The sequence below is a fragment of the Leopardus geoffroyi genome, chromosome E1 (assembly GCF_018350155.1).
Source record: "Leopardus geoffroyi isolate Oge1 chromosome E1, O.geoffroyi_Oge1_pat1.0, whole genome shotgun sequence".
Classification (NCBI taxonomy): domain Eukaryota; kingdom Metazoa; phylum Chordata; class Mammalia; order Carnivora; family Felidae; genus Leopardus; species Leopardus geoffroyi.
This window is the reverse complement of record NC_059330.1, coordinates 45,071,762-45,099,486: the sequence shown is the minus strand read 5'-3', so window position 1 is coordinate 45,099,486 and position 27,725 is coordinate 45,071,762. Positions and strand designations below refer to the sequence as shown.

At 38.1% G+C, this 27,725-nt stretch overlaps 1 protein-coding gene across 5 annotated transcripts in view; it reads right to left on the bottom strand.

Moving 5' to 3' along the window:
- The window catches only part of EFCAB3 (EF-hand calcium binding domain 3), a 143,150-nt gene that overhangs the window by 86,717 nt on the left and 28,708 nt on the right, over positions 1 to 27,725 (bottom strand). For 4 of the 5 annotated variants that reach the window (XM_045489345.1, XM_045489347.1, XM_045489349.1 and 1 more), the window contains 8 exons: positions 25,186 to 25,239; positions 23,820 to 23,924; positions 13,493 to 13,546; positions 12,936 to 13,040; positions 8,736 to 8,789; positions 3,495 to 3,599; positions 2,677 to 2,730; positions 492 to 596 (listed from right to left, as the gene is read on the bottom strand). In XM_045489345.1, coding sequence (XP_045345301.1) covers positions 492 to 596; positions 2,677 to 2,730; positions 3,495 to 3,599; positions 8,736 to 8,789; positions 12,936 to 13,040; positions 13,493 to 13,546; positions 23,820 to 23,924; positions 25,186 to 25,239 — 636 coding nt within the window. The remainder of the gene's footprint in view (positions 1 to 491; positions 597 to 2,676; positions 2,731 to 3,494; positions 3,600 to 8,735; positions 8,790 to 12,935; positions 13,041 to 13,492; positions 13,547 to 23,819; positions 23,925 to 25,185; positions 25,240 to 27,725) is intronic. The other variant, XM_045489346.1, reaches the window with a different exon arrangement.

Genomic DNA, 27,725 nt, shown 5'->3' with positions numbered 1-27,725 from the left:
AGCCAGATTGCCAGCTCACCACTTACTAGCTCTATGACTTTACACAAGCTACTTGAGTTCTCTGTGCCTTAGTTTCCTTATATGTAAAATGGGAGTAAAATTAGAACCTGCCTTATAAAGTTGTTTGCAAGATAAAATAAGACGATATATACGAAGTGCTGATGATAGTGCCTTACACATTTCAGGACCATGTTGCTCATTGCTGTTTAATGCTGGTTAGTGGTAGGGACTCAAAGATTAAAATCTTGAGTATTCTCCATTGAACCTGGCGTTTCCTGTGAAGAGTGACACTTGCCATGTATACTGGGCACCATTCTTGGTGATACTTCCCAAGTGAGAGCCATTGAGCTTGGTTTAGTAGCTATGCGAAAGGCCTCACTCTTTCTTTTTATTCTCAGATACATCATATCTTCAGGTAGGTAGTCCAGGGCTGATACTAGCCTCAAGTCCAAAGTTTGGCTAAAGAGTATATTGACACTTAAAATTCTCACCATCAGTTGGTAGGAGGTCCTTCAGTTCCTGGATTTTTTTCTTCTTGAGATCAATTCCCATGTTTTTCAGGAAAGTGTCCACCTTATTTAGAGACACCTTCACCCCTTAGGAAAGAAAGGGATGGGATATGAAAAATATTTGTAATGATGTAAAGAGTGGGTTATTATAGATCATGCCTAGGCATCAATACTACATAGACAATGAAGAGCAAAGAACAATTAAACTATCCAACTAAATGTGGTTTGTTGTTATCTAAGTGAGGAATTCCTAAACCCTGATCTATGGAATTCTGTTATTACTTTTAGGAAAACATTTAAGAGAAGAAAGTGAACAACTAAGGGTATTTGGTAAGTCATAGCACAGACTAAAATCAACCTTTATACATGTGTTTGAACAGAAGAATGGAAAACTTGCTAAATTAATGGACAACTACAAATCCATCCATCCATCCACCCACCCACCCATCTGTCCATTCAGCTAGCCATCCATTGAGCCAGACAGAAGCCAATCCATGGATTTACTCTATCATAATTCTCTGAGACACTTTTTAAGAATATATGCTTCTAGGGGCGCCTGGGTGGCGCAGTCGGTTAAGCGTCCGACTTCAGCCAGGTCACGATCTCGCCGTCCGTGAGTTCGAGCCCCGCGTCGGGCTCTGGGCTGATGGCTCAGAGCCTGGAGCCTGTTTCCGATTCTGTGTCTCCCTCTCTCTCTGCCCCTCCCCCGTTCATGCTCTGTCTCTCTCTGTTCCAAAAATAAATAAACGTTGAAAAAAAAAATTAAAAAAAAAAAAAAAGAATATATGCTTCTAGATACTATCCCTGGAAATTCAAGATCAATATGACTAGAAAGGGGCCTAGTGACTTGAATGCTACATATTCCACCCTCCCCCTGGTAATTTTAATATACAACTTTATTTGGGAACCACTGCCTTTGGGTTACTGTAATGTACCTAAAGCATATGAAGAATAAACACTGACTTAACAAACCATTGGGACATCTGGGATAATAATCTGAAAACTGAAAAATAGGAAGAGTTTTTGAAAATAAGAGCAAAGCCAAAAATGAACCCCTGGGACCTCATCAAAATAAAAGGCTTCTGCACAGTGAAGGAAACAATCAGCAAAACCAAAAGGCACCCGACAGAATGGGAGAAGATATTTGCAAACGACATATCAGATAGAGGGTTAGTATCCAAAATCTATAAAGAACTTATCAAACTCAACACCCAAAAAACAAATAAACCAGTGAATAAGTGGGCAAAAGACACGAATAGACATTTCTCCAAAGAAGATATCCAAATGGCCAACCAACACATGAAAAAATGCTCAACTTCACTTATCATCAGGGAAATACAAATCAAAACCACCATGAGATACCACCTTACACCTGTCAGAATGGCTAACATTAACAACTCAGGCAACAACAGTTGTTGGAGAGGATGTGGAGAAAGAGGATCTCTTTTGCATTGTTGGTGGGAGTGCAAGCTGGTGCAGCCACTCTGGAAAACAGTATGGAGGTTCCTCAAAAAACTGAAAATAGAACTACCCTACAACCCAGCAATTGCACTACTAGGTATTTACCCAAGAGATGCAGGTATGTTATTTTTAAGGGACACATGCACCCCAATGTTTATAGCAGCACTATCAACAATAGCCAAAGTATGGAGAGAGCCCAAATGTCCATCAGTGGATGAATGGATAAAGAAGATGTGGTACATATATATAATGGAGTATTACTCAGCAATCAAAAGGAATGAAATCTTGCCATTTTCAACTATGTGGATGGAACTGGAGGGTATTATGCTAAGTGAAAGTAGTCATTCTGAGAAAGACAAAAATCATATGACTTCACTCATATGAGGACTTTAAGAGACAAAACAGATGAACATAAGGGAAGGGAAACAAAAATAATATAAAAACAGGGAGGGGGAAAAACATAAGAGACTCATAAATATGGAGAACAAACTGAGGGTTTCTGGAGGGGTTGTGGGAGGGGGGATGGGCTAAATGGGTAAGGGGCACTAAGGAAACTACTCCTGAAATCATTGTTGTACTATATGCTAACTAATTTGGATGTAAATTAAAAAAAAATAATGAATAAAATTAAAAATTAAAAAAAAGAAAATAAGAGCAAAACCTGATGACCAGTTTTACCTGCCTTTTCAATATGCTTCTTATTCACCTTTGAGAGACTGTAACTCTTTCATCAATCTGTTCATGTACACCCTTCCTTTGGCTGTGGGGAAAAAATAAGTTTCAGGCAGGAGTGTTGATATTTAAATATATAATGAAACATGCATAGGTTCAGAAATGGAGACTTCTAATATTTTATTCTAGAAATTTAAATGATTAAAAATTTTTTTTAATGTGCATTTATTTTTGAGAGAAGAGAGAGACAGAGCGTGAGCGGGGGAGGGGCAGAGAAAGAAGGAGACCCAGAATCTGAAGAAGGCTCCAGGCTCTGAGCTGCCAGGACACAGCCCGATGCAGGGCTTGAACCCATGAACTGTGAGATCATGACCTGAGCCGAAATCAAGAGTTGGACACCCAACCGACTGAGCCACCCAGGGGCCCCTAGAAATGTATATTTCACTTCCAAGAATAAAACTTAGGAGTGGAAACAGCTCACAATTTGGTGAAATCATTTTGGTGATGGGGGTAGGGGGATGAAACATTCCTTAACTAGGCAGTATTAGTTTTAAAAAGCCCACATATTCAGGGTGCCTGGATGGCTCAGTCGGTTAAGCGTCTGACTTTGGCTCAGGTCATGATCTCAAGGTTCGTGAGTTCAAGCCCCGCGTCGGTCCCTGTGCTGACAGCTCAGAGCCTGGAGCCTGTTTCAGATTCTGTGTCTCCCTCTCTCTCTGACTCTCCCCCGTTCATGCTCTGTCTCTCTCTGTCTCAAAAATAACGGTTAAAAAAAAAAAAAAAAAGTCCACATATTCAACTTCTCTGAAGGCCACTGAGATTTTTCCCCACTGTGGCATTTTTAATGCTCACCATCAACTGGAAGCTTGTTCTGTAGTTTCAGGCCTTCATCTTCTGTGAGTGTTATCCCCGTATTTTCCAGTAAAATTTCCAGGTTACTAGTATCGACCTTCTCACCTTTAAAAATTAAAAGGTGGTAAAAGTTGAAAATTTGAAGAATGGTGTTCTCATGTTCTAAAAAAAAAAAAAAAAAGAAAAAAGAAAAAGAAAAAAAAAAATCCCGGGGCGCCTGGGTGGCTCAGTCGGTTGAGTGTCCGACTTCAGCTCAGGTCATGATCTCATGGTTTGTGAGTTTGAGCCCTGTGTCAGGCTCTGTGCTGACAGCTCAGTGCCTGGAGCCTGCTTCAGATTCTGTCTCCTTCTCTCTCTGCTCCTCCCCACTTGTGCTCTGTCTCTCAAAAATAAATAAATGTAAAAAAAAAAATTTTTTTTTAAATCCCATTTGTTGATTAAACAATGAAGTAATCCTGACAAGAATGCCAGCTAAGACATCATCTTAGAGCTTTTTGGCTAAAACAATGGCAATCAAATTTAGGCCAGCAGTCTGTAGATGCAAACATTCACGGATATACAGGTAGAGTGAGAGAATTTATCAGTAAGGAAAACAATGCTGTTGAAATATAATTTTGTGTAAATGTTAAAATCTTGGTGTTGCAAAGTCTTCTTAATTACCTATCATGGAATCATACAGGGCTTTTCTCCAGGGGCTTCTTTCTTAACCCAAACTGGCTCTCTGTCATGACTCAGGGATTTGGTGGGCTTGCCTCCCTCTCTTCTTGGCAGCCTCTACCACCCATAAAGTTTTTTTGGTGGCTAGGAAATTAGATGCAGTCTTCCAAGCTCTCCTGTTTTTAGGGTCCCAGGAAAACTGGCACATAGTTATTTTTATTCTTAGGGCTTCAATGTAAAGTGCTACAATGAGCCAGACAGGGGAACATCAGACTCTCACAGAATGGGTAAGACACAAAGCTAACAAGTTTCTTTGGCAATGGACTTTTAGGAGGGTGGAAATCACCACTTATCCCTGCCCCCCAGTAGCTGTTTCCCAACCTGCTCGTAGGATGGCTGTGTGAAACTTTCCTTCATGATGGCTCTTGCCTCTAGCTTGAAGATGCAGTTTAGCAACAAAAACAACAAAATGGTAATTATGTGAGGTGACAAATGCGTTAGCTAACAATATTATGGCAAATATTCTGAAATACGTGTATCAAATCATCACATTGCATACATTAAACGTATACAGTTTAGTTTATATATATCTATTATATCTCAACAAAGCTGGGGAAAAAAGATGCTGTTTAAGTGGGCAATTTGCACCTCCTAATCATTTCCAATTTCAGGAAAAGAAAACTTGCTTTTAGTCCTCTGGAACCACACCTCGGTACTTCCATTGGGAGGATAATACCTGGGGAGGGAGCCAGTCTTCTGCACAAGTGCCTGGGAGGAAATGTGTACAAGGGTTGCTCTCCCCTAGCTGCTTCAGACTCTTCTGGAAAGCCTTGCACCATGGGGCTTCTAAAATGCCCCCCCACCCTGTAAGCAGCCAAGGAATGATTCTTCAGATACAACAGAGCAATTTCCTAGTCTGCTAACTCGATCACGTTTTTTTTAATTAAAAAAAGTTTTTTTTAATGTTTATTTATTTTTGAGAGAGAGAGAGAGAGAGACAGAGCGTGAGCAGGAGAGGGCCAGAGAGAGAAGGAGACACAGAATCTGAAGCAGGCTCCAGGCTCTGAGCTGTCAGCACAGAGACTGATGCACAGGGCTTGAATGCACTAAACCCCCTCCAAGATCATAACCTGAGCTGAAGCCGGATGCTTAATCAACTGAGCCATCCAGGAGCCCATAACTTGATCACATTTTGACATACATGGGCCTTCTGCTAGGTTATCAGTCTAACTACCCCTGTCATCTGTATCATTCCCATTCTTCAAAATGTAAGCCCACAAAGTTTTCTATCCTCTCAAATCTATTCTGTGTTTTACCACTCTGAATTTTCTTTCCATTGCTAGCTTTCTTTTCACCCTTCCCATAGTGCCCTCTTGGGCTCATATTTCAATAAATATGAATTTCTCTAAATCTTCAGTCTCTTTATAGACTCTTACCTTCTTTCCTAACTGAACTTTGTTCTGGATAGATTTTCCTTTTGCTTTTCCTTTTCCTTCCCTTCCCATGCCCTCCCCACCCCCTCCCTCCTTCTTTCTTTCCTTCCATCTCCCCTCCCTTCTTTCATTTCCTTCCTTCCTTCCTTCCTTCCTTCCTTCCTTCCTTCCTTCCTTCCTTCCTTCCTTCCTTCCACCCTCTCTCCCTCCCTCCCTTCCTTCTGAGAGAAAGCTGCTCTTTTTTCCCCCCATAACTCATTTGCCATAGGGCTTACATTCTCCGAGATCCTATGTGCTGCTTTCTGGCCATACTCAAACCTCTCCTTTTGTGAGAATTATGGTACTTGGCTTTCTTTTTATTGTCACTTACTGATTCTTGGTCATTTAAGGAGCTTGTCCCATTACTCACAGTCTTCCTCTGCACCCAAATTCCTGGCATTGTAATAGGCAATTCTAGTCTTTATATAGATAGTTCATTCCACAACCTGGCCTCTCAATTTCTTGAGCTCCTTAGCCTCAATGATGGTCCCCTAAATCCTATACTACTTAACTATCAAGGACACATCCTGAACTTTGTCATCACCTGGAAATGCTTTGCCTCTAAAATCTTCAATTGTAGCATACCTACTTTTGGTCGGAACTTATATTCTTGCACTTCTTTTACTTCCTTCCTCCTACCACACCTGTTACAGTTTTGATAGAGACTTTCATTCCCTTCTCTCTTGCTTTCCTCCAAGTTCATGCTTTCCATGATAACTTCACTTCCTCTTTTAGCCACACTAGACCACTTAACCACTCTCTTCACAACACCACCGTTGTCTTTAGGCTTTCATTCTTTTGGCACATCAGCTTTAAGAATCTCATACTTTGGGGGGCACCTAAGTGGCTCAGTCGGTTAAGTGCCCGACTTCGGTTCAGGTCATGATCTCGCGGTTTGTGAGTTCGAGACCCGTGTCGGGTACTGTGCTGACAGCTCAGAGCCTGGAGCCTGCTTCGAATTCTGTATCTCCTCCTGTCTGCCCCTCCCATGCTCATGCTCTGTCTCTCTCTGTCTCTCAATAATAAATAAATGTTAAAAAAAAAAAGAATCTCATACTTTGGGGGGTGCCTGGGTGGCTCAATCGGTTAAGCATCCAACTTCAACTGAGGTCATGATCTCATGGTTCATGAGTTCAAGCCCTGTGCCCGCTTTGGATTCTGTGTCTCCCTCTTTCTGCCCCTTCCCCATTCATGCTCTGTCTCTCTCTGTCTCTCAAAAATAAATAAATGTTAAAAAAAAATAAAAAATAAATAAAAAGAATCTCCTACTTTGGTCCAACTGAAGGATATCATAATCATGTGAAAAGTTGCCATTACTGATTTATGGTGTCTGACTTTGGTTAGACTCTTGGCACTTCTCAGCAAGGCTTTCATATATTCCTCATCAACTCTAGTTACTGTTCTCTTATCTGAATTATCCACCATCATTAACACTTTCCTTAAAGTCCTCTACCCCACCACTGGGTCCTTTCTTTTAGTAGATGATCCTGTTTCCTACTATACAGAGGATGGAAGATTTTAGGTGAAATCCTCTGAATCTTACTTCCACATCTACCTAGATTCTCTATATCTGTATCCTTCCTGACTCAAGGTCTGCTTGTCTCAGAAAAAGAGGTGGCCTCAGATTCTTACTCACATATTTAACTGCCTAAGGTTCAGTCTCCTTGGAACCTCAAACTCAGTATGACCAAAATGGAAACGTATCTCTACTTCTAAATGTATTTTACTGAATTATATATTTTGGTCAATGTCACTGTCACCCACTCAACTACTCAGCTCAGAAACTGAGGAGTCGTCCTTCATTTCATTCTTTTGCTCTAGCTCTATACAAAATCTACAGTAACCAAACTCTACAGTTTCTATAGCTGTAACATCTCTTCTACATGTTCCTTCCTCTCAAGCCTCACAGAGAATGATTTACTTCTACTCTTTACTGTCATTCACCTGGACATTTACAACATGCTTCCTAGCTAGTTTCCTTGACTCTATTCTTGTACATACACCTCCCTCAATCCTTTATACTGCTGCTAGAGTAATCTTTCTAATTTACAAATCTAATTACATAGTCCCCTGCTTAAAATCCTGGAACAACTGCCCCCTCTGTGCAAAATGAAAGTCATACTTTTTTACTAGGTATTCAAGGTCCTCCGTGAGTTGTCTCCTGTATTAGTTTCCTATTGCTGTAACAAAACAGCAATTACCGAAAACATGGTGGCCTAAAACAATACAGATTTTTTTTCTCTTACAGTTCTGGAGGTCAGAAGGCCAAAATTAGTTTTACTGAGTTAAAGTCAAGGTGTTAACTGGGCTGGTTCCTTTAGGAGGCTCTTGGGAAGAATCCATTCCCTTGCCTTTCCCACTCCTAGAGGCCACTTACACGCCTTAACTTACTCCCCCTCTTCTATCTTCAAGGCCAGGAATGGAGCATCCTGCTTCTGTTGTCACATTGCCTTCTACTTTTTCTGTCGTCAACTCTAACCTTGCTTCCCTCTTCAAAGGACACTTGTGATTATATTTAGAGCCCAACTGGATAATCAGGGATAACCTCCTCACTTCAAGATCCTTAATCACATCTCCATGGTCCCTTTGGCTGTATAAGGCAACATTCATTCCCAAGTTCTGGGGATTAGGACCTGGATATCTTTGTGAGTCATTACTCAGTCCACCATATCCTGCTCCTTCCTCTTTAAGTTTATTCTTTGCCAAACTCCTGACAGCATTTATGCTGTAGCTAGCTACCCCAAATTTTTTCTAGTTCCTTAAAGCATCATACAGTTTCTCATTTTGGTGCCTTTTATTATTATTTTCTTCTCTATCAGGAATGCCCATCCTGCTGTGTCTGGAAAAACTGACTTATAGTTTAAGGATCAGCTCTTGTGTTGACCATTCTATTAAAGCATTTCCCAATTTCTCTTCCTCAGGAGCAAATGACCATTCTTCCTCTTCTTTACTTTGTATAGGTTTTTAACATCGCCCAATAACATCTTATTGCATTTATTTATGTTTTTTTTTTCTTGCCCAAGCTACATGACCTCCTGGATGGTTGGTTTTTATAGATCCACACTTGAGATGTACAGATGTTTACTAATGAGGTAATAAAGATCTAACCCACCTGTAAAAATATTTCCTTCATCCATTACCACATTCACTTCAATCTTCCCCTCATCTGTAAAAGAAGACAGAATTTTGTGCCCAAAACAATAGTAGAAATAGAAGAAAGATAAAGAAGCCACACACTGAAGTACAACACAAAATTCAGCAAATTTTAATGATTTGCTCTAGAATTTTATCCTATTTTTTGTCAAATGTAAATGTAGAAAGTCAAAGCTCTGATTATAAAAAAGATACTTAATTTCATACGAAGACATCAGTATTTATTCTATTAAGACAAACTGCACATAGTAGAGTACTGCTAGGCTGACATTTAAAAAGTAGCCCTCTCTATTTTCAGATCAGGAAGAACTCCATTTTACTGATCATAAGGCTGACAAGCACTGTAAAAGGGGTAAATGCTCCAATAGGAAAGATCTGACTTGAAGCATTAATAATGTCTATTTCTGTACTGAAATGACAGGTGACATTTAGCTATGTTCTTCCACTATCCACATTCAACATGTATTTATTTATTTTTTTTTTAATTTTTTTTTCAACGTTTATTTATTTTTGGGACAGAGAGAGACAGAGCATGAACGGGGGAAGGGCAGAGAGAGAGGGAGACACAGAATCGGAAACAGGCTCCAGGCTCTGAGCCATCAGCCCAGAGCCTGACGCGGGGCTCGAACTCACGGACCGCGAGATCGTGACCTGGCTGAAGTCGGACGCTTAACCGACTGCACCACCCAGGCGCCCCTCAACATGTATTTAAAAAGCTTGATCAACCTAAATGAATTTTAATATATTTTTTTAAATTTTGTATTTTTTATAAACTTTATCTTGTATTTTCCTCTTAAATGAGGGTATTTAGAAGGAACCACCTGATAGATTGTCAGTGCCTCACAGGAAAATGTCTCATCCATTCTCATGTATTTCAATTAGTCCCACAGAAGACTTAGAATGGTCTGAGATGGGTCTCTAATGCTGCTTCCTGTGGGCTCACTGACCTGAAGAGGGGTACTCAGGGAGATGGCTGACACTTCCACAACCAAAGTCACTGTTGTGGCATTCCAGTAAACTTTCAAGATACCTCGAAAATGTGGTAGCAAAAAAATATCTACATCCTTTCATAGGCAGATCAAAAATATTGGGAAATTATATATTTCTAGTAATAAAAAAACTGTCCTATGGAAAATTCACTTTTTCTGGCAACAGCAAAGGCATAATTAAGTGGCATTGTGTTGAGATGAATATAGACTGGTTGTTATTATTACTACTAATAAAAACTCTATGTTAGGAACTTGCAATGTTTAGGAAAGGTGGCCATTATTCTGTTTTTAACAAAAGGGAACTAAGACTCAGAGGGGTTCATTTGACCAATCTTGCACAGTTAGGAATTTTCAGGGCTGAGATTCAAATCTGTGTCTCATTCCAACTTCTAAATGCCACAATGCCATCTAATCAGAGGAACAAGTGGGATTAATCTCAGGTTTTTGCTGTTTTTCCCATGAGAGTTGTTATCTTGGAAACTTTTCTGAGTAGGTCTTGTGGGTCTTGTATTATGGGGTCATGCTAACATATGCTAGGTGTGAATTATATAATGGCAAAGTACTTTGAAAATTATTCTCCATCTTGAAATTGTTTCTGGTAGTTCAGAATCTACTCTAGGTAAATGGGTTTTTTTTTGTCTCTCTTTTAACACTACTTCCTCCTTACTCTATTTGCTTACTTTCAAACTTTTCTTATCAGATATTCCCTCCATTCTTCTTCTTCTTTTTTTTTTTTTATCTTCTTCTTTTGGTCTGATTATAATCTCATCAGTGCTCTGGCATGTTGCTAAGCTTTGCTGAATCTGTGGATTGGTAACTTCCTAAGTAAAGATGAATTATTAGAGTATTCATTTCTAACCATATTCATACATATATCTAGTTGAATGTCATGTAGGTATATTAAAGTCAACATGTCTAAAACTGAAACTACTCTCTTGACACTGCAACCTGAACATCTTCCTGAATTCTCCAATTGGCTTATGATATGACTGATGACCTAGCCACCAAAAGGTCTCTGTTTTCTTAAAATTCTTATTTTTCATAATTCACATGTAATCAGCCATCAAACCTATTCATTTTAATTCTAAAATATTTCCCAAATCTCTTATCTGTCATTAAGTTTACTTCCCTTGCTCAGGCCTTATCATCTCTTGTTGCATCATAGCAGTATCTTTCAAATTTGAGTCTTCGCTTCCAATAGTGCCTCCTACATTGTCATCAGTATTGACTTCCAAAAGAGAAATACTCTAGAAATATCATTGCCTATAGGATAAAGTCTAAGATCAAGGAGAAAAATAGACAATTCAAGAACAATAGTTGGGATTTCAATATTCCACTCTCCATAAAGGATAGAACAACTAAATAGAAAAGTCAGTAGCATAAAGGAGACTTGAACAATATTATCAACCATGAGAAATTCTTTAGGATATACCAGGCCATAAGTCTCATTCAATTTAAAAGGACTGAAATCATAAAAAAGTATGTCCTCTATCGTGGAATTAATTCAAAATCAACAGCAGGAGAAAATTTGGGAAATTCACAAATATTTGGAAATTCAAAAACACATTTTGAAAAAACCCATGGATCAAAGAAGAAATATTGGAAATTAGAAAGTATTTCTAACTGAAAATGAAAACACATCATATTGAGATTTCTGGAATGCAGCTAAAGTAGTGCTTTGAGGAAAATTTATAGTCATAAATAAACACCTATATTAGAAAAGAAAAATTTCAAATTAATAATCTAAATTATCATCTTAAGAATCTAGAAACATAAGAGCAAATGAAATCAAATGTAAGCTGAAAGAAGGAAATAATAGAGATTAGAGCTGAAATCAATAAAATGGAAAGCAGAAAACCAGTAGGGAAAAATTGATATTGGCTCTTTGAAAATATCAACAAAATTGACGAATCTTTAGCTGGGTTAACCAAATAAAAAGAGAAAAGACATGGATCAAAATCAGGAGGGATGACATCACCATCAACTCTACAAGAATTAAAAGGATTATAAAGGAATACTGTGAACAACTTCGTGTCAACAAATTAGACATGAAATGGACAAAATGCTAGAAAGGTACAAATTACCAAAACTAATTCAAGAGGATGAAGGCTCAGCTCCACAGCATGGTATAAGGTCTTTCCAGTCTCGGCAACCTACCTTTCCAGCCATGTTTCCTGTTTCTTTACAACATGAAGCATATATTCTAGCCACAAGGAAATACTTGCTGCTCTCCTAACATTCATGAATTTGCATGATTTTATGCTTTTGTATGCATTGCTTTCCTCATCTGGAATGCCTTTTATCCCCCCTCAGGTTATCCTTGAGTTTTCTCACATAAGTAAGCACTTGCAAGTATAGGCTCTATATGTACTGTACATGTAGCCTGTGGGTGGGTGCTTGTTTGCTGTGGGTTGTCCCAGCTTTCTTTTCTTTTTATCTTTATTTTTAATTTTTTTTGAGAGAGAGAGAGAGAGAGAGAGAGAGAGAGAGAGAGAGAAAAGGAGGGATGGAGGGAGGGAGAGAGAGAGAGAAAATCCTAAGCAGGCTCCATGCTCAGCATAGAGTCTGATGCAGGGCTTGATCCCACCACCCTGGGAATCAAGAGTTAGAAACTCAACTGACTGAGCCATCCAGGCACCCCTCTTTTTAAAAATTTTAATTCCAGTATAGTTAATGTACAGTTATATTAGTTTCAGGTGTACAGTATAGTGATTCAAGAATTCTATACATCATCCAGTGCTCATCATGACAAGTGCCTTCCTTTAACCCCATGGAATGCCTTTTTTTTTTTCCCTGAAGAATTTCTATACATTTTTGACAAGTCTTCCTCTGATTCTTTACCTGGTGAACTTAGCTTTTCCCTTCCTCAGGATCTTACTGAATGCATTTTTAGTATTATAGCACAACCGCATAGTGGTATGATGGCCTGTCAGCATGTGAGACTCCTTACTAGATGGTGAACTCCTAGAGGACAAAGAACCATCATCTTCATTTTTATATTCCTAATAGCTTATGTATATTAGGCACTCAATAAAGTCCACTGCAGGAATTGATGAATTCTTGAGGATTGGGTCTCTTTCTTTTTGTTTTTTAATGTTTCTGCACATTCTAAACATGCTTTCAGAAATTCTCACATACAAATGCAAAGTTTCACCGTAGGAGCAGCTCACCATCAGCAGGCAGGTTGCTGAGCAGGTCCAAGTACTCCTCTTCTTCCAGGTCAAAGCCCATATTTTTCATGAAGAGTCCTAACTGATTAACATTAAGCTCCACTCCTTAGGGAAACAAAGGATGGAAGTGAGAAGGGCAAACAATAATGATAAAGTGAAAAATGCTAGGCGTGTCCATGCATTAATTGGAGGGACAGCAATCAAAGGAACAATAAATTTGCTCAAATGAAAAGAGCTAGCATGGGAATCAGGAACAGAACCTGCTCTTCATTGTTGTCCAGAAGACTTGACTGTAGCTCTCAGGAGACATTTATAAGGAGAAAAATAAAGGATTGGCAAGTCTGATGAAGACCGTCTTTCTAATTCCTCTCTGGAAATAGGACTTGGAATGATAGAGACAAAAGTAATTCCTTCAAAGGTAGTTATGTTAAAAGTAGTAAATGATGAGACAAAAATTTGTTAGATTGACAAATTTGTCATCACCAAAAATAAATGTGGTTTTTAAAATGTAAATACGAAACATAAGGAATCTCAATTTTACCTAACTGCTCACTCACCTTTGAGAGACCTTATGCCACCCAGCAACTTATGCTTATACAACTTTCCAGCAGCTGTAAGATAGGGCACAATACAGTAATTGGTATGGGAACCTGTTGTAATAATTCAAAACCTAGCAATTTCAGAAAGAACAATTCTTATAGTTTTACTCATCCCCCCCCCCCCCCGTTTATTATATCCCAACTTAAGAGTTAGACCAATAGAAAAAGCTCTCAAGAGAGTAAATCTACACACTACTTAAAAAATGTTTATTTACTTTTGGGAGAGAAAGAGAGAGAGAGCACGTGTGGAGAGGGGCAGAGAGAGATGGAGACACAGAATCTGAAGCAGACTCCAGGCTCTGAGCTGTCAGCACAGAGCCTGATCCGGGGCTCAAACTCATGATCCATGAGATCACAACCTGAGCCGAAGTCTAATGCTCGACTGACTGAGCCACCTAGGTGCCCTGTACCCACTTTCTGATTTGACAGTTGAAACAATTATTAGTGGTGTCTTTCCATACCTTTCCCATGTCTCTCTTTTCATCTACTTCTCATTTTCTCCTTTTTTTGCTTAAGATCACACATATTAATGCTCGCAGGGATAAGAGTAGATACTAGTGGGACTCACGAGTGAAGACATGGATGATTTCTGAGCTAAAAAAAACCTGACAACCATGACAGGACTTCTTTGAATATTAGTAATGAGTATTTCTACATGTTTTCCACGTGACATCACATGGATGTTGTTTTAGATATTTTCATTGACAAGCCCATGAAAATGACTCTTCTGCAAGGTAATCCCTCAGTGAGATGTCCTGTGCTGCCAACACAGGTGTTGTATTTTACAAAAATTCAAACATGGATTTCTATTCCCACATACGTGGTGGACTAGCATGAATATCTGGTTCCTTCCCCGCAAATCGATCCTGCAGAAACTGAAGTCTGAGCAGTGTCTAAGCACTGCCCTTAAAGCCAACTGGCTGATGTTCACTGGAGCCTGACCTTACACCCTTACCTAAAGCATATTTTCAAACATAGTAATGATGCCCCAAGAGAACAAGGACTCACAGGACAGGACCAAAGTAGCCAGTCATCTGAGGAATATAACTACTTCAAAAACAAACAAACAAACAAACAAACAAACAAACAAACAAACAGACTGAATAATGTATATCATTTGAATAAGAATTATTGGAATAAAAGGACCAGGAATTTAAAATAAGCATGACAGATATACTTAAGGAGACAAGATATTAGCAAAATATAAAAAGAACAAGAAAATATGAAAAGAATCATTGGAAATATTAGGTATAAAACATTTGGTATAAAAACAATTTTAATTTTTTTAATGTTTATTTATTTTTGAGAGAGAGCACAAGTAGGGGAGTGGCAGAGAGAGAGAGAGAGAGAGAGAGAGAGAATCCTAAGCAGGCTCTGTTCTGTCAGCATGGAGCCAGATGAGGGGCTCAAACCCATGAACTATGAGATCATGACCTGAGGGGAAGCCGAATGCTCAACCAAGTGAGCCACCCAGGCTCCCAGGACACCCAGGCACCTCTGCTATAAAAAAGTTTAAATAAAGAAACACAGCGGATGAGATACAGTACAAAGGAAATATCTAAAAAATTAATTAGTGGGTAGTTTGATCAGATTGAAGAATTCTCTCAGAGGGCAGCAGAAAAGGATAAAGAGGTGGAAAATGGAAAATTATAAGATATGCCTATAGAAGTAGCAGTGCTAATCTCTAGGTAACAAGAGTTCCAAAGGAGAGAAAAAAAATGGTAAGGAGAAACTATTTGATGAAATAATAATTTAAAATCTCCAGGATTAAAGAAAGATGACTTTATATTAAAATAGCTCATATAGAATTAAATAGAAGACGGAAAATTCCAACCTAGATATACATTATAGCGACTTTAATAATACCAAATAAAAAGAAAATTCTAAAACTCTTCAGAAAGAAAAGAAGGAGACCTATAAAGGAAGAAAAACCAGATTGACATCAGATTTCTCAACAATTCTAGATGCTGAAAGGCAATGGCGTAAAATTAATGGAGAAATATTAAAAGGGCTTCGAACTTAAATACAAATTGTTATTTAAGCATGAGGGCATAACCAAAATATTCCCAAGGACTCAAGGTTTATGATTCATCACACAGAGACCCATAATGAAAACTTTTTATTTTATTTATTTTTATTTTTATTTTTTTTAATTTTTTTAAACGTTTATTTATTTATTTTTTTTTATTAAAAAAAAAATTTTTTTTTTTTAACATTTATTTATTTTTGAGACAGAGAGAGATAGAGCATGAACGGGGGAGGGGCAGAGAGAGAGGGAGACACAGAATCGGAAACAGGCTCCAGGCTCTGAGCCATCAGCCCAGAGCCCGATGCGGGGCTCGAACTCACAGACCGCGAGATCGTGACCTGGCTGAAGTCGGACGCTTAACCGACTGCGCCACCCAGGCGCCCCAAACGTTTATTTATTTTTGAGACAGAGAGAGACAGAGCATGAACGGGGGAGGGTCAGAGAGAGAGGGAGACACAGAATCTGAAACAGGCTCCGGGCTCTGAGCGGTCAGCCCAGAGCCCGACGCGGGGCTCGAACTCACGGACCGCAAGATCATGACCTGAGCCGAAGTCGGACGCTTAACCGACTGAGCCACCCAGGTGCCCCGAAAACTTTTTAAAAAGAAAGTACTCAGGGGTACCTGGGTAGCTCAGTCGGTGAAGCACTTGACTTCAGCTCAGGTCATGATCTCACGGTTGGTGAGTTCAAGCCCCCCATTGGGCTCTGTGCTGATAGCTCAGAGCCTGGATGGAGCCTCCTTCAGATTCTGTGTCTCCCTCTCTCTCTGCCCCTCCCCCCGTGTGCTCTGTCTTTCTGTCTCTCAAAACTAAATAAACATTAAAAATTTTTTAAAAAAAGGGCAGTACTCGATAAGTAAAACAAATCTAGGAGTTGTTACAAGAGGTATGGAAGGGAAAAATGACCAAATATCTGGTGAAGTATATTGATTTTTTTAAGGTCAAGAGGAAAAAGAGAAAGAATATTATCCATAGTAACCCTGACTTAAATCCTAGTTAAATACCAACATAATTGGTATAGCAAGCAAGGTAAGTTGACAAATAGGACATGAGAGTATACTAAAATCCTTGTCTTATTTGGGGGATTGATGAATTTAAGAAATCAGTGAGGTAAGTGGCCATGAATATGGGTCTTAAGGACAACCACTATAATTTTTCAACCTGTAGAATAAAACTTAATGAATCTAATGGGAAATATAAAGACAGAAAAATGTAATAAGAATACTGTAAATGGAAACTATGAAATATTATAGCAGAACCATGTCCTATAAACAGTAATTATGAAGGAATTTATTAAGGAATTTAACTCAACAATTATAAAATATAGACTCTTAGATGATATTAAAAAATAAAACCAAACAGTATATTGTCTACAAGTGACATAACAAAAAGACAGTAAAACTTGAAAACAAAAGCATGGATATGAACCAAAAGAAAGCCAGAGTAACAGTACTATACCTGACAAAATAGTATTTAAGGCAAAATATATATCATAAGGGACAAAGAAGGATGTTCTCTTAATGGTGTCTTATAAGTCCTTAGGCCTTCTTTATTCCTTTTCATTTTCTGTCCATTTTGCTTCTCTAATTAGATAATTTCAAATGATCTTTCTTCAGGTTCACTGATTCTTTCTTCTGCTTGTGCCAGCTGGGTTCTTAAGTTTTTAAGCTCATTATTGAATTCTTCAGTTCAGTTATTTTATTTTTCAGCTCCAAAATTTGTTTGGTTCCTTTTTACATTTTTCATCTCTATGCTAAATTTCTCATTTTGTTCTTGTATTGTTTTCATTATTTAAATTGTTTATTTGACTTCTCTTGTAGCTCTCTGGGTGTCTTTAGAACAATTATTTTGAATTCTTTGTTAGGTAATTTGTGTATCTCCATTTCTTCGGGGTCAGTTACTGGAAGTTTACTGTGTTCCTTTGGTGGTATCATGTTTCCCTGATTCTTCATGATCCCAATAGACTTGTGTGTGTCTGTGCATTTAAAGAAGCAGTCTCCTATACTTTATATGGACTGTTTTCAGTAAGGAAAGACCTTCACCCATCTTTAGGGATACACCAGGGTTGTTGCGGCTCTGGGACTAGTGGTACCTGGTGTCAAGAGTGGAGATATGTGTTGACTCCAGGTCTGGGGGTATATGGTGTCTTCTCTGCTCACATTCCTGGGGTCCATGACATGAGCAACTCCATGGTCCTTAGTGAGAGCTATGGGGGATCCACAGTGGTTTCAAGGGCTTTTGGGGTCCTCAGTAGCACCTCCAGGTCAGTGGCTAGGGAACAGGACAGGTGGCAGTGCTGGCTGGAGTTAGTGGTTTGCACATACTCAGCTGTGGGGCCTCACTGCAGGTGAGCCAGGGCTGGCTGCAGACATACTCATAGTAACGTGGGTAGCTGGCTTCTGTGAACACAAAAACCTTGAGCGAAAATCTTAGTGGCAAAATTTGCAGGAAGTCTGTAGTGGCTGTGTTGACATTTGCTTTCTTCGGTAGTGAAAGCTATTGGGGTCCTCTGTGGAGCAGTGTGCTGGGGTCTGTAATGAGGTCCTCAGTGATGAAAGCTGGGGGTAACTTTTGTATTTGCAAGGGCTATTGAAGTCATCAGCAGCAAAAATTGCTGGGGCCATTTGCAGATGAGGCCACTGGGAACTGTGGTTGCTCCCACTATGGACTGATAATGGTTTCCCTTTCCCTTCTTCCTTGTTCTTAGACATCTCTAGATGTCTTACCTTTGTTGGTCACCAGGTGGAGTGAAACGTAAGCAGACCCTTTGTGCAGTGCCCCAAAGGCTTGGAAAGTTGGTTCTCCTTTTCTTAGGAGGGGAACTCTTTTGGGCTGGGGAGTTTCCTCTCGGCACTGAGCAATGTTGGCCTAAGGGTGATGCAGGCAAAATGAAGCTGTTCTTTTTACTCTTTTTGTGTGGTTATTCTTGGGTTTTCTTGATACACTGTACTGCTTCAGGTTTTTAAGTGGACTCCTGAGCTCTCCCAGAGCTAATTTTGTTTGTGGATAGCTGTCTAATTGTTGATCTTTGTTGGGGGAAGGAGACTAGGGTCTCCTACTCTGCCACCTTGGTGACATCTCTCCCCCAAGTAGTTTTTAAGAAATGATATTAACTTATAAAATTTTTTTAATGTTTATTTATTTTTGAGAGGGAGAGAGAGACAGACAGACAGACATGAGCTGGGGAGAGGCAGAGTGAGAGGGAGACACAGAATCTGAAGCAGGCTCCAGGCTCTGAGCTGTCAGCACAGAGCCCGACATGGGGCTTGGACTCATGAACCATGAGATCATGACCTGAGCTGAAGTCAGATGCTTAACTGACTGAGCCACCCAGGCGCCCCTAGAAATGATATTAACTTAAAAACAATGTTTACTTATTTATTTTTTAAGAGAGACACAGAGAGAGAGAGAGAGAGAGAGAGAGAGAGCGAGCAAGCAAGCCAGGGAGGGGTAGAGAGAAAGGGAGAGGGAAATCCCAAGCAGGTTCTCCACTGTCAGTGCACAGCCTGATGCGTGGCTCAGTCTCATGAACTGTGAGATCATGACCTGAACTGAAACCAACGGACACTTAACTGACTGAGCCACCCAGGTGCCCCCAAAATGGTATTTATGTAGGAATTTTTTTTCTGAACCTTTGCTCAGAAAATGTCTTATTTTGTGACATATCAGATAAAGGGTTACTATCCAAAATCTATAAAGAACTTATCAAACTCACCCCCCCCCCAAATAAATAAACCAGTGAAGAAATGGGCAAAAGACATGAATAGACACTTTTCCAAAGAAGACATCCAGATGGCTAACAGACACATAAAAAGACACTCAACATCACTCATCATCAGGGAAATAGAAATCAAAACCACAATGAGGTATAACCTCACACCTGTCAGAATGGCTAACATTAACAACTCAGGAAACAACAGATGTTGGTGAGGATGCAGAGAAAGAGGAACACTTTTGCACTGCTGGTGGGAATGCAAACTGGTGCAGCCACTGGGGAATACAGTATGGAGGCACCTCAAAAAGTTAAAAATAGAACTACCCTATGAATGGATAAAGAAAATGTGGTATATATACACAATGGAATATTATTATGTCATCAAAAAGAATGAAATCTTGCCATTTGCAACAATGTGGATGGAACTAGAGTGTATTATTCTAAGGTAAATTAAGTCAAAGACATAGGATTTCACTCATGTGGAATTAAAGAAACAAAACACATGAACATAGTGGAAAGGAAAGAAAAATAAGATAAAAGCAGAAAGGTAGGCAAACCGTAAGAGACTCTTAAATACAGAGAACAAACTGAGGGTTGCTGGATGGATATTGGCGGGAAAATGTGCTAAATGGGTGATGGGCATTAAGGAAGGCACTTGGGATGAGCACTGAGTGTTGTATGTAAGTGATGGATCACTAAATTCTACTCCTGAAAGCATTATTACACTATATGTTAACTAATTTGGATTTAAATAAAAAATAATTAATTAAAAAAAGAAAATGTCATATTTTGAAATATGTGAGGATATGAATTTTATTCTCATACTTGATTGATAGGTTAGCTGGATATAGAATTCTAGGTTGGAAACAAATTTTCTAATAATTTTCAAAGTATTACACAATTGTCTTTCATCTTCAAGAGTTGTGGAGAAGTCCAATACCATTCACATACCCCCAACTTTCTATGTGACCTGCTTCTTTCTCTTTGAAAACTTTTATAATTTCGTTATTTCTGGTGTTCTGATTATTTTACAACCTACTCTGATATGAATCTTTTTCTTTCTTTTCTTTTTTTTTTTTAGTTTAATTATTTTTGAAAGAGAGAGAGAGAGCAAGCAAGCGAGCATGAGTGGGTGAAGAACAGAGAATCCCAAGCAGGCTCCACACTGACAGTGAAGATGTGGCGCTCGATCTCAGGAACCATGAGATCATGACCTGAGCCAAACTCAAGAGTTAGTTGCTTGACTGACCGAGACATGTAGGAGCCTCGGGTGTGGATCTTTTCCTATTCTTTGGAGTGGTAGGTACTTGGTGAGCCTTTCAGCTTGGAGTCACATTCTTTCAGATTTGAAGACATTTTTTTAGTAGGATTTATTTTACAGTTTGTTCCTCTATTTTCTTTGTTTCCTCTTTTTGGGACTCCTTCTATTATTCAGTTGTCAGAGTTGTCAGACTGATTTTCTTATTTTTTTTTCTATTTTCCATCTTTTTTGTATTTTTGTTCCAATTTCCAAATTCATCTTCCAGCCCAATGAATTTCTAAATTTTTAGCGCTTTTTTTCCCAAAGAGCTTTTTTCTTTAAAAAAAAAAAAGTTTGTTTATTTTGAGAGAGAGAGTTAGAGAGAGAGAGAGAGAGAGAGAGAATATATGCAAGCTAGGGAGGGATAGAGAGACAGGAAGAAAGAGAATCCCAAGCAGGCTCCACATTCAGCATGGAGCCTGACATGAGGTTCTATCTCACCAACTGCGAGATCATGACCTGAACTGAAATCAAGAGTCAGCTGCTTAACTGAGTGTGCCACCCAGGTGCACCTCCAAAAGAGCTTTAAAAAAATTTTTTAGAGTGCTCCTTTTTTTTAATTAAAAAAATTTTTTTAAATGTTTTTATTTATTTTTGAGAGAGAGAGAGAGAGAGAAAGAGACCAAGCCCAAGTGGGGAAGGGACAGAGAGAGGGTGTGACACAGAATCCAAAGCAGGCTCCAGGCTGTGAGCTGTCAACACAGAGCCTGATGCAGGGCTTGAACTTGTGAACCATGAGATCATGATCTGAGCTGAAGTCAGATGCCTAACCCACTGAGCCCCCCAGGAGCCCTGTTAAAAAAATTTTTTTTAATGTTTACTTATTATTGAGAGACAGAGACAGCATGTGAGCTGTGAGATCATGACCTGAGCCAAAGTTGGACGCTTAACTGACTGAGCCACACTGGCGCCCCATAGCCTGCTCCTTTTTCATAGTGTGTCCTAGCTTGTTGCACAGCCTCCTTTTCTTGTTTCGTAACTAGGGCTTTTCTCATCTTTCTGAAGATATTAGTTAAAATTGTTTTGAATTATTTTTCTGCTTTCTCCCTTGAGTATAGTAGTCTTCCCTTATCTTCAGTTTCACTTTCCCTGGTTTCAGCTACCTGTGTCAACTGTGGTCTGGAAGCAGATGACCTTCCTTCTGATGTATTATCCAAAGGTCAATAGTAGCCTAATGCTAATCACAATGCCTCCATAATTCATTTGACTTCATCTAATCATGTAGGCATTTTATCATCTCACATCATCACAAGAAGAAGAGTGAACACAGTACAATAAGATATTGAGAGAGACACAGAGCACATTCATGTCATGTTTATTATGGTGTATTTTTATAATTGTTCTATTTGATTTTTAGTTATTAGTGTTAATCTCTTACTATGCCTAATTTATAAATTAAACTTTATCATAGGTATGTTTGCATAGGAAAAAAACATATATAGTCTGGTACTATCCATGGTTTCAGACATCCCCTGGGGCTTTGGAACATATCCCCATGCATAAAGGGGGATTACTGTACTTCCTCCAAGTTCCTTCTTTTCTGCTAGCTTTTATTTCTGTCCTTCACGTAACAAACCTTTCTTACAAGTCATATGATTCTTGGTTGTCTCTGTTTAAGGATGAGGTGTTTTTTGTTTTAGTAGTACACATGTTATTATCTATCGTTTCATTGCAAGCTGCAGATCTAAGTATCTGAATAAAGGATATTAGAATTCACTGCCAGCATCTAGGCAGGCCAATGGGAGAAGATGACAGGGGATCTCACCATGCTACACGTTGACTTTCATGTAATTTCCTTGTTTCAGTAGAAAATTCACTCCCAACCTTGGCTGGGTCTGATGTCTGAAAATCTCCCCAGTTTAACCTCTCCAGAGAGTAAATCTCTATGCTGCATGGATAAGAAATACTTGCTTAGCTGTGGAGTGAGGAAGGGTATCTGTCGATTGCATTGATCTTTTTAAAGACTTTCAGCCATATCTCATACTCCTGACTTTAGAGGTAACTGGTGCCTCTATTTCCTGAGCTGTTTACAGTTTTGTGACATGAAGTAGCCCTATTTTTTTAAATATTTTATTTTTAAGTAGTATCTATACCCCACATGGGGCTTGAACTCACAACCCTGAGATTAAGAGTTGCGTGGTCTACTGACTGAGCCAACCAGGTGCCCCTGAAGTGGACTCCTTCTTGTTTGCTTCTCCTGTCAGGCTCAGTTTTTACCTTTTATGGTCTTTCAAGCAATTTGTTTTTCAAAATTTAACTGACATCTCTTATCTGCTATAATATTCTCTTCTCTTAGTCTTTGTGGAAATATTTAATTTGTTTTAAAATTAAAAGAAATTTTTAATTTGTTTTAAAATTAAAAGAAAATTTTTATTTCTTTTACATCTTTTTGGTATTTTAGAAAGTGGTAAAGATAAATGCAAATATTAAAAAAAGATTGCCATGTTTAGCCAGAAGGTCAAAATATGTATCTCTGTCTTATCTAGTCAACTAGATCATGAACTTTTTAAATGCAAAGACTCTGTGTTATTTTGAGCAGTGAGCTTCTGGCACATATCTTCATAGCTCCTGAATCCAGAAAAATGCCTTAAATATAGAAATAATTTAATAAACATAACTGGAGTTCTGAAATAGAAAATCTAATAATTAATATCTTTAGATTTTAAACATTAATTTTTTCATATTTTCACAGCCACTATTTGGTTATCTTCACCACCATCATCATAGATACGCATTGTTATTATCCTGTTTCACAGATACATTATATAAGAATTATTGATTAGTTTGAGTCAAGCTCATAAAGTACTTGTCCACATAATGTAAACGTGTACTCAGCATGAAACTGCATGGTTCCCGAAACTTGCCATGGTTAGGTATCCCTCTTTGACTTTTTCCATGCTTTTACTTTTGGTTCTTCATACCTCCTACCATCAAACCTTTCAGGCCTGTTTAAAGTAATAACCACTCTGTGAGGTCTTAGACACTCCAGGAACAGTTGTCAATATCTCCTTTGCAGTTTCATAGCAGAATAGATATTTATTAATAGTATAGCACGCATCACAGTGTATAGCATTTCTTTCTGTTTTGTATGTGCTGTCCATCTCTAACTGAGGGCTTTTTAGGACCTGAGCTATGCCTCATTCATCTTTGTAACCCTTTGTAGTATTATGTCTCATACCTTATGGCAACCAATAAACTTTTAGGGGGTGGATGAATACCTCATTGGCAAATTAAACACTCACCATCAAGTGGCAAACTTTTCATCAACACAGAGTTCTCCCTCAGTCTGAGTCTTAACTCAATGTTTTTCAGAATATTTTCCAGGTCTTCATAGTGAATTTCTTCCCCTTAAAAAGGAAAATAAGGGTAGAAGGTCAAATTTTAAGCTTTAAATCATCATCATATCAACTATTTTTGTGTAGCATCATCCTCAAATATAGGGTAAAAAGTAATGGAAACATTAAGTGTTGTCTAATTACATAAAATTAGAAGGGAGATTCAGAAATAGAACTTTCTGTAAAATGTTAGGAACAAGGAATTAATACAACATGCAGAAAGTTGGTATTTTAACAGCCCACTAAGTTTACTGGTGTAAATAATTCTGCCAGCATGTACCATTTGCTATATTGTTTTATTTTTGCCTGAATTATGAGCTTGTTCATCTGGTCATATTACTGGTATGTGCAATCTGCCTTGGAATTTTGTCACTAGAACAGTAGAAAATAAAATTATACTATTGAAACTCCAAAGAACATAGGGGTTGTTACTTCAACGTTATACTGTGGCCTTTTGCACAAGATGTAGATAACAACTGATTATACTAATAACATTTAGTTTCTAAAGTTTTTCTTTAATTATGTATACATTACCAATTAAAAGAGATAAAATGACAGAATTAATATGTCATGGATAGGATAACAGAAAATACTTCATAATGGATAAAGATTTGTTATATATGCACAATGGAATATTACTCAGCCATCAAAAAGAATGATATTGTGCCATTTGCAATGGCATGGATGGAGCTAGAATGTATCATGCTAAGCAAAATAAGTTAGTCAGAGAAAGACAAATGCCATATAATTTCACTCATATGTGGAATTTAAGAAACAAGACAGATGAACATATGGGAAGGGAGGAAAAGAAGAGAAGACAGCAAACTACAAGAAACTTAAAAAAAAAAGAGAACAAACTGAGGGTTGATGGAGGGAAGTGGATGGGAGATGGGCTAGATGGGTGATGGGTATTAAGGAGGGCACTTGTAATGAGCACTGGGTATTGTATGAAAGTGATGAATCACTGAATTCTACCCTTGAAACCAATATTGCACTGTATGTTGACCAAAATTTAAATAAAAAAATAATTGGGATGAGGTGGCCAAGTGGTTAAGGCAATGGACTTCTGAATAAAAAAGAATTATTTTAATATAGGAAAAAATAACTTCTTTTGTTAAGTATTAAGAAATTTTTTTGAAGTAGTCTCCACCTCCAGTGTGAGGCTTGAACTCACAACCCTGAGATCAAGAGTTGGATCCTCTACAGACTAAGCCAGCCAGGTGCCCCAAGAGATAATTTTTATTATGCTTTATCATTATTTCTTCTCACTCACCTAGAAGTTCATGTACTTCATCCAGAAGTTTATCCAGTTTAACCCTCCTCTCATCTACAAGACAAGACAAAAATTAGGTATAGTTCCACTATGGACTGAAGTGTGTCCCCTCAAATTCCTAGTTTGAAGCCCTAACCTCTGATTTGACTGATTGGAGATAAGGTATTTAGGAGGTAATTAAGGTTATGAGGTCATAAGGGTGAGGCCCAACTCTGATAGGACTGTGGCCTTATAGGAAGAGGAAGATAACTCTTTCTCTTTCTGTCTCTCCATTTCTCCCCCTGTATCTCTCCCTGTCTCTCTCCCTCTTTCCTATCTCCCTGCCATGTGAAGACACAGTGAGAAGACAGCCTCTGCAAGCATGGAAGACAATCCCCATCAGAAACTGAATCAGCTAGTACCTTGATCTTGGATTTCCCTGCATCCAGGACTGTGAGAGAATACATTTCTGCTGTGTAAGTCACACAGACTATGGTATTTTGTTATGGGAGCCTGAGCGGACTAATTCAGGTTCCCATTACATAAAATTCTTAAACTGCAGAGTAAAGTATAAGGATTTGGCAGTGGCCTAAAATTTTTTTCTAATTAGATATTTTATTTTCATACTGTAAAGCAAAAGGTTGAAAAAAGAAAAAAATCTAAATAAGATAGAGACATCTATTCTACTCCTTTTTCTTTTTGTGTTCCTCACTCATCAGAATGGAAGAAGAGAAATTCTTTCCATTTTTTGTTTTTTTATATCTGCTTTATTGAGGTATAATTAACAAATAAAATTGTAATATATTTAAGGTGTACATCATGGTGATTTGATATATGTATACATGAAAGGAATCCCCCATCTGAACTAACACATCTATCATCAATTATATTTGTCTTTTTGTGTGTGTGAGGATACTTAAATTCTATTCTCTTAGCAAATTTCAATTATATAATACAGTGCTATCAACCTTATTTTTCATTAGGTCCTCTGTCCTTACTCATCTTAGAGCTGGGAGTTGGTGCCCTATTGCCGTTTTGTTAATAATCATTTTCTGGCTGTTTCATAATTCCTTTGATACTTTCTTCTCTTGATTTCTTCCTTTATAATTTGATTATTTTCAGGAGTGTTATGCTTAGATTCCTTTCTCTTTCTCTTTTGTGTACTGACTGTAGGTTTTTGCTTTGTGGTTACCAGGAGGCTTACATAAAACATATTCATAATAGTCTATTTTAAGCTTATAAGAACTTAACTAAGAATGCATACCAAAGGTATAAATTTCTATTCTCCTCTCCTTTTATGTTTTTGTTATCACAACTTACATCCTTTACCTTGTGTATCCATTAACAAATTGTTAACTAAAAATGTAGTTATAGTTATTTTTAATACTTTTGTCTTTTAATGTTCATACTAGATTTGTAAGTGATATACCCCCTACTATTACATTAGAATATTCTGAAATTAACTGTACATTTACCTTTAGCAGTGAGATTTACATTTTCATATGTTTTCCTGTTACTAGTTAAGCACCCTCTTGTTTCAGTTTGAAGAAGTTTCTTTAACATTTCTTGCAAGGCTGCTCTAGTGGTGATGGACTCCTTCAGCTTCCGCTTGTCTGGAGAACTATTTCTCTTTCAGTTCTGAAAGACAACTTTGCCAAGTAGAGCATCCTTGGTTGGCAAGTTTTTTTCTTCTCTCACTTTGAATATATAATGTCACTCCTCTCTGGCCTACCAAGTTTCTCCTGAAAAATCTGCTGATAGTCTTATGGGGTTTTCCTTGTATATAACAAGTTGTTTTCTTCTTTCCATATTTAAGATTTACCCCTTGATTTTAACAATTGTAATGCATCTTAGTGTGGCTAGCTTTGATTTATCTTATTTGGGGCTACCTGAGTTTCCTGAATCCTCATGTCTGCTTCTTTTCTCAGGTTGGGGAAGTTTCCAGGCATTATTTCTTTGAATAGGCTTTCTGTCCTGTTCTCTCTCTCTTCTCCTTCTGGGAGCCCTATAATGTGAACATTGGTCCACTTCCTGGTGTTCCATAAAACCCTTAAGCTATTTTCACTCTTTTTCATTCTTTTACTTTTAGCTCTTCTATTTGGGTAAATTCCACTGCCCTGTACTTTGAGTTTGCTGGTTGTTTCTTCCACTTGATTGAGTCTACTGTTGAACCCCTCTACTGAATTTTTCAGCTGAGTTATTTTATTCTTCAGCTTTCTGATTTCTCTTTGGTACTTTCTTATGTTTTCTATCTCTTTGTTGAAATTCTCACTTTGTTTGTGCATTGTTCTCTTGACCTCAATAAGCATCTTTATGATCATTATTTTGAACTCCTTATCAGGTAAATCACTTATCTCCATTTCATTGAGGTCTGTTTCTGGACTTTTATCTTGTCCTTTTGTTTGGAACATATTCCTTTGCTCCTTCAATTTCCTTGACTCTGCAGGTTTCTGTACATTACATAAAAGAGCCACCTCTTTTAGTCTTTTTTACTTTTTTTTAATTTTAAGTTTTTAATTATAGTTAGTTAACAGTGTTGTATTAGTTTCAGGTGTACAATA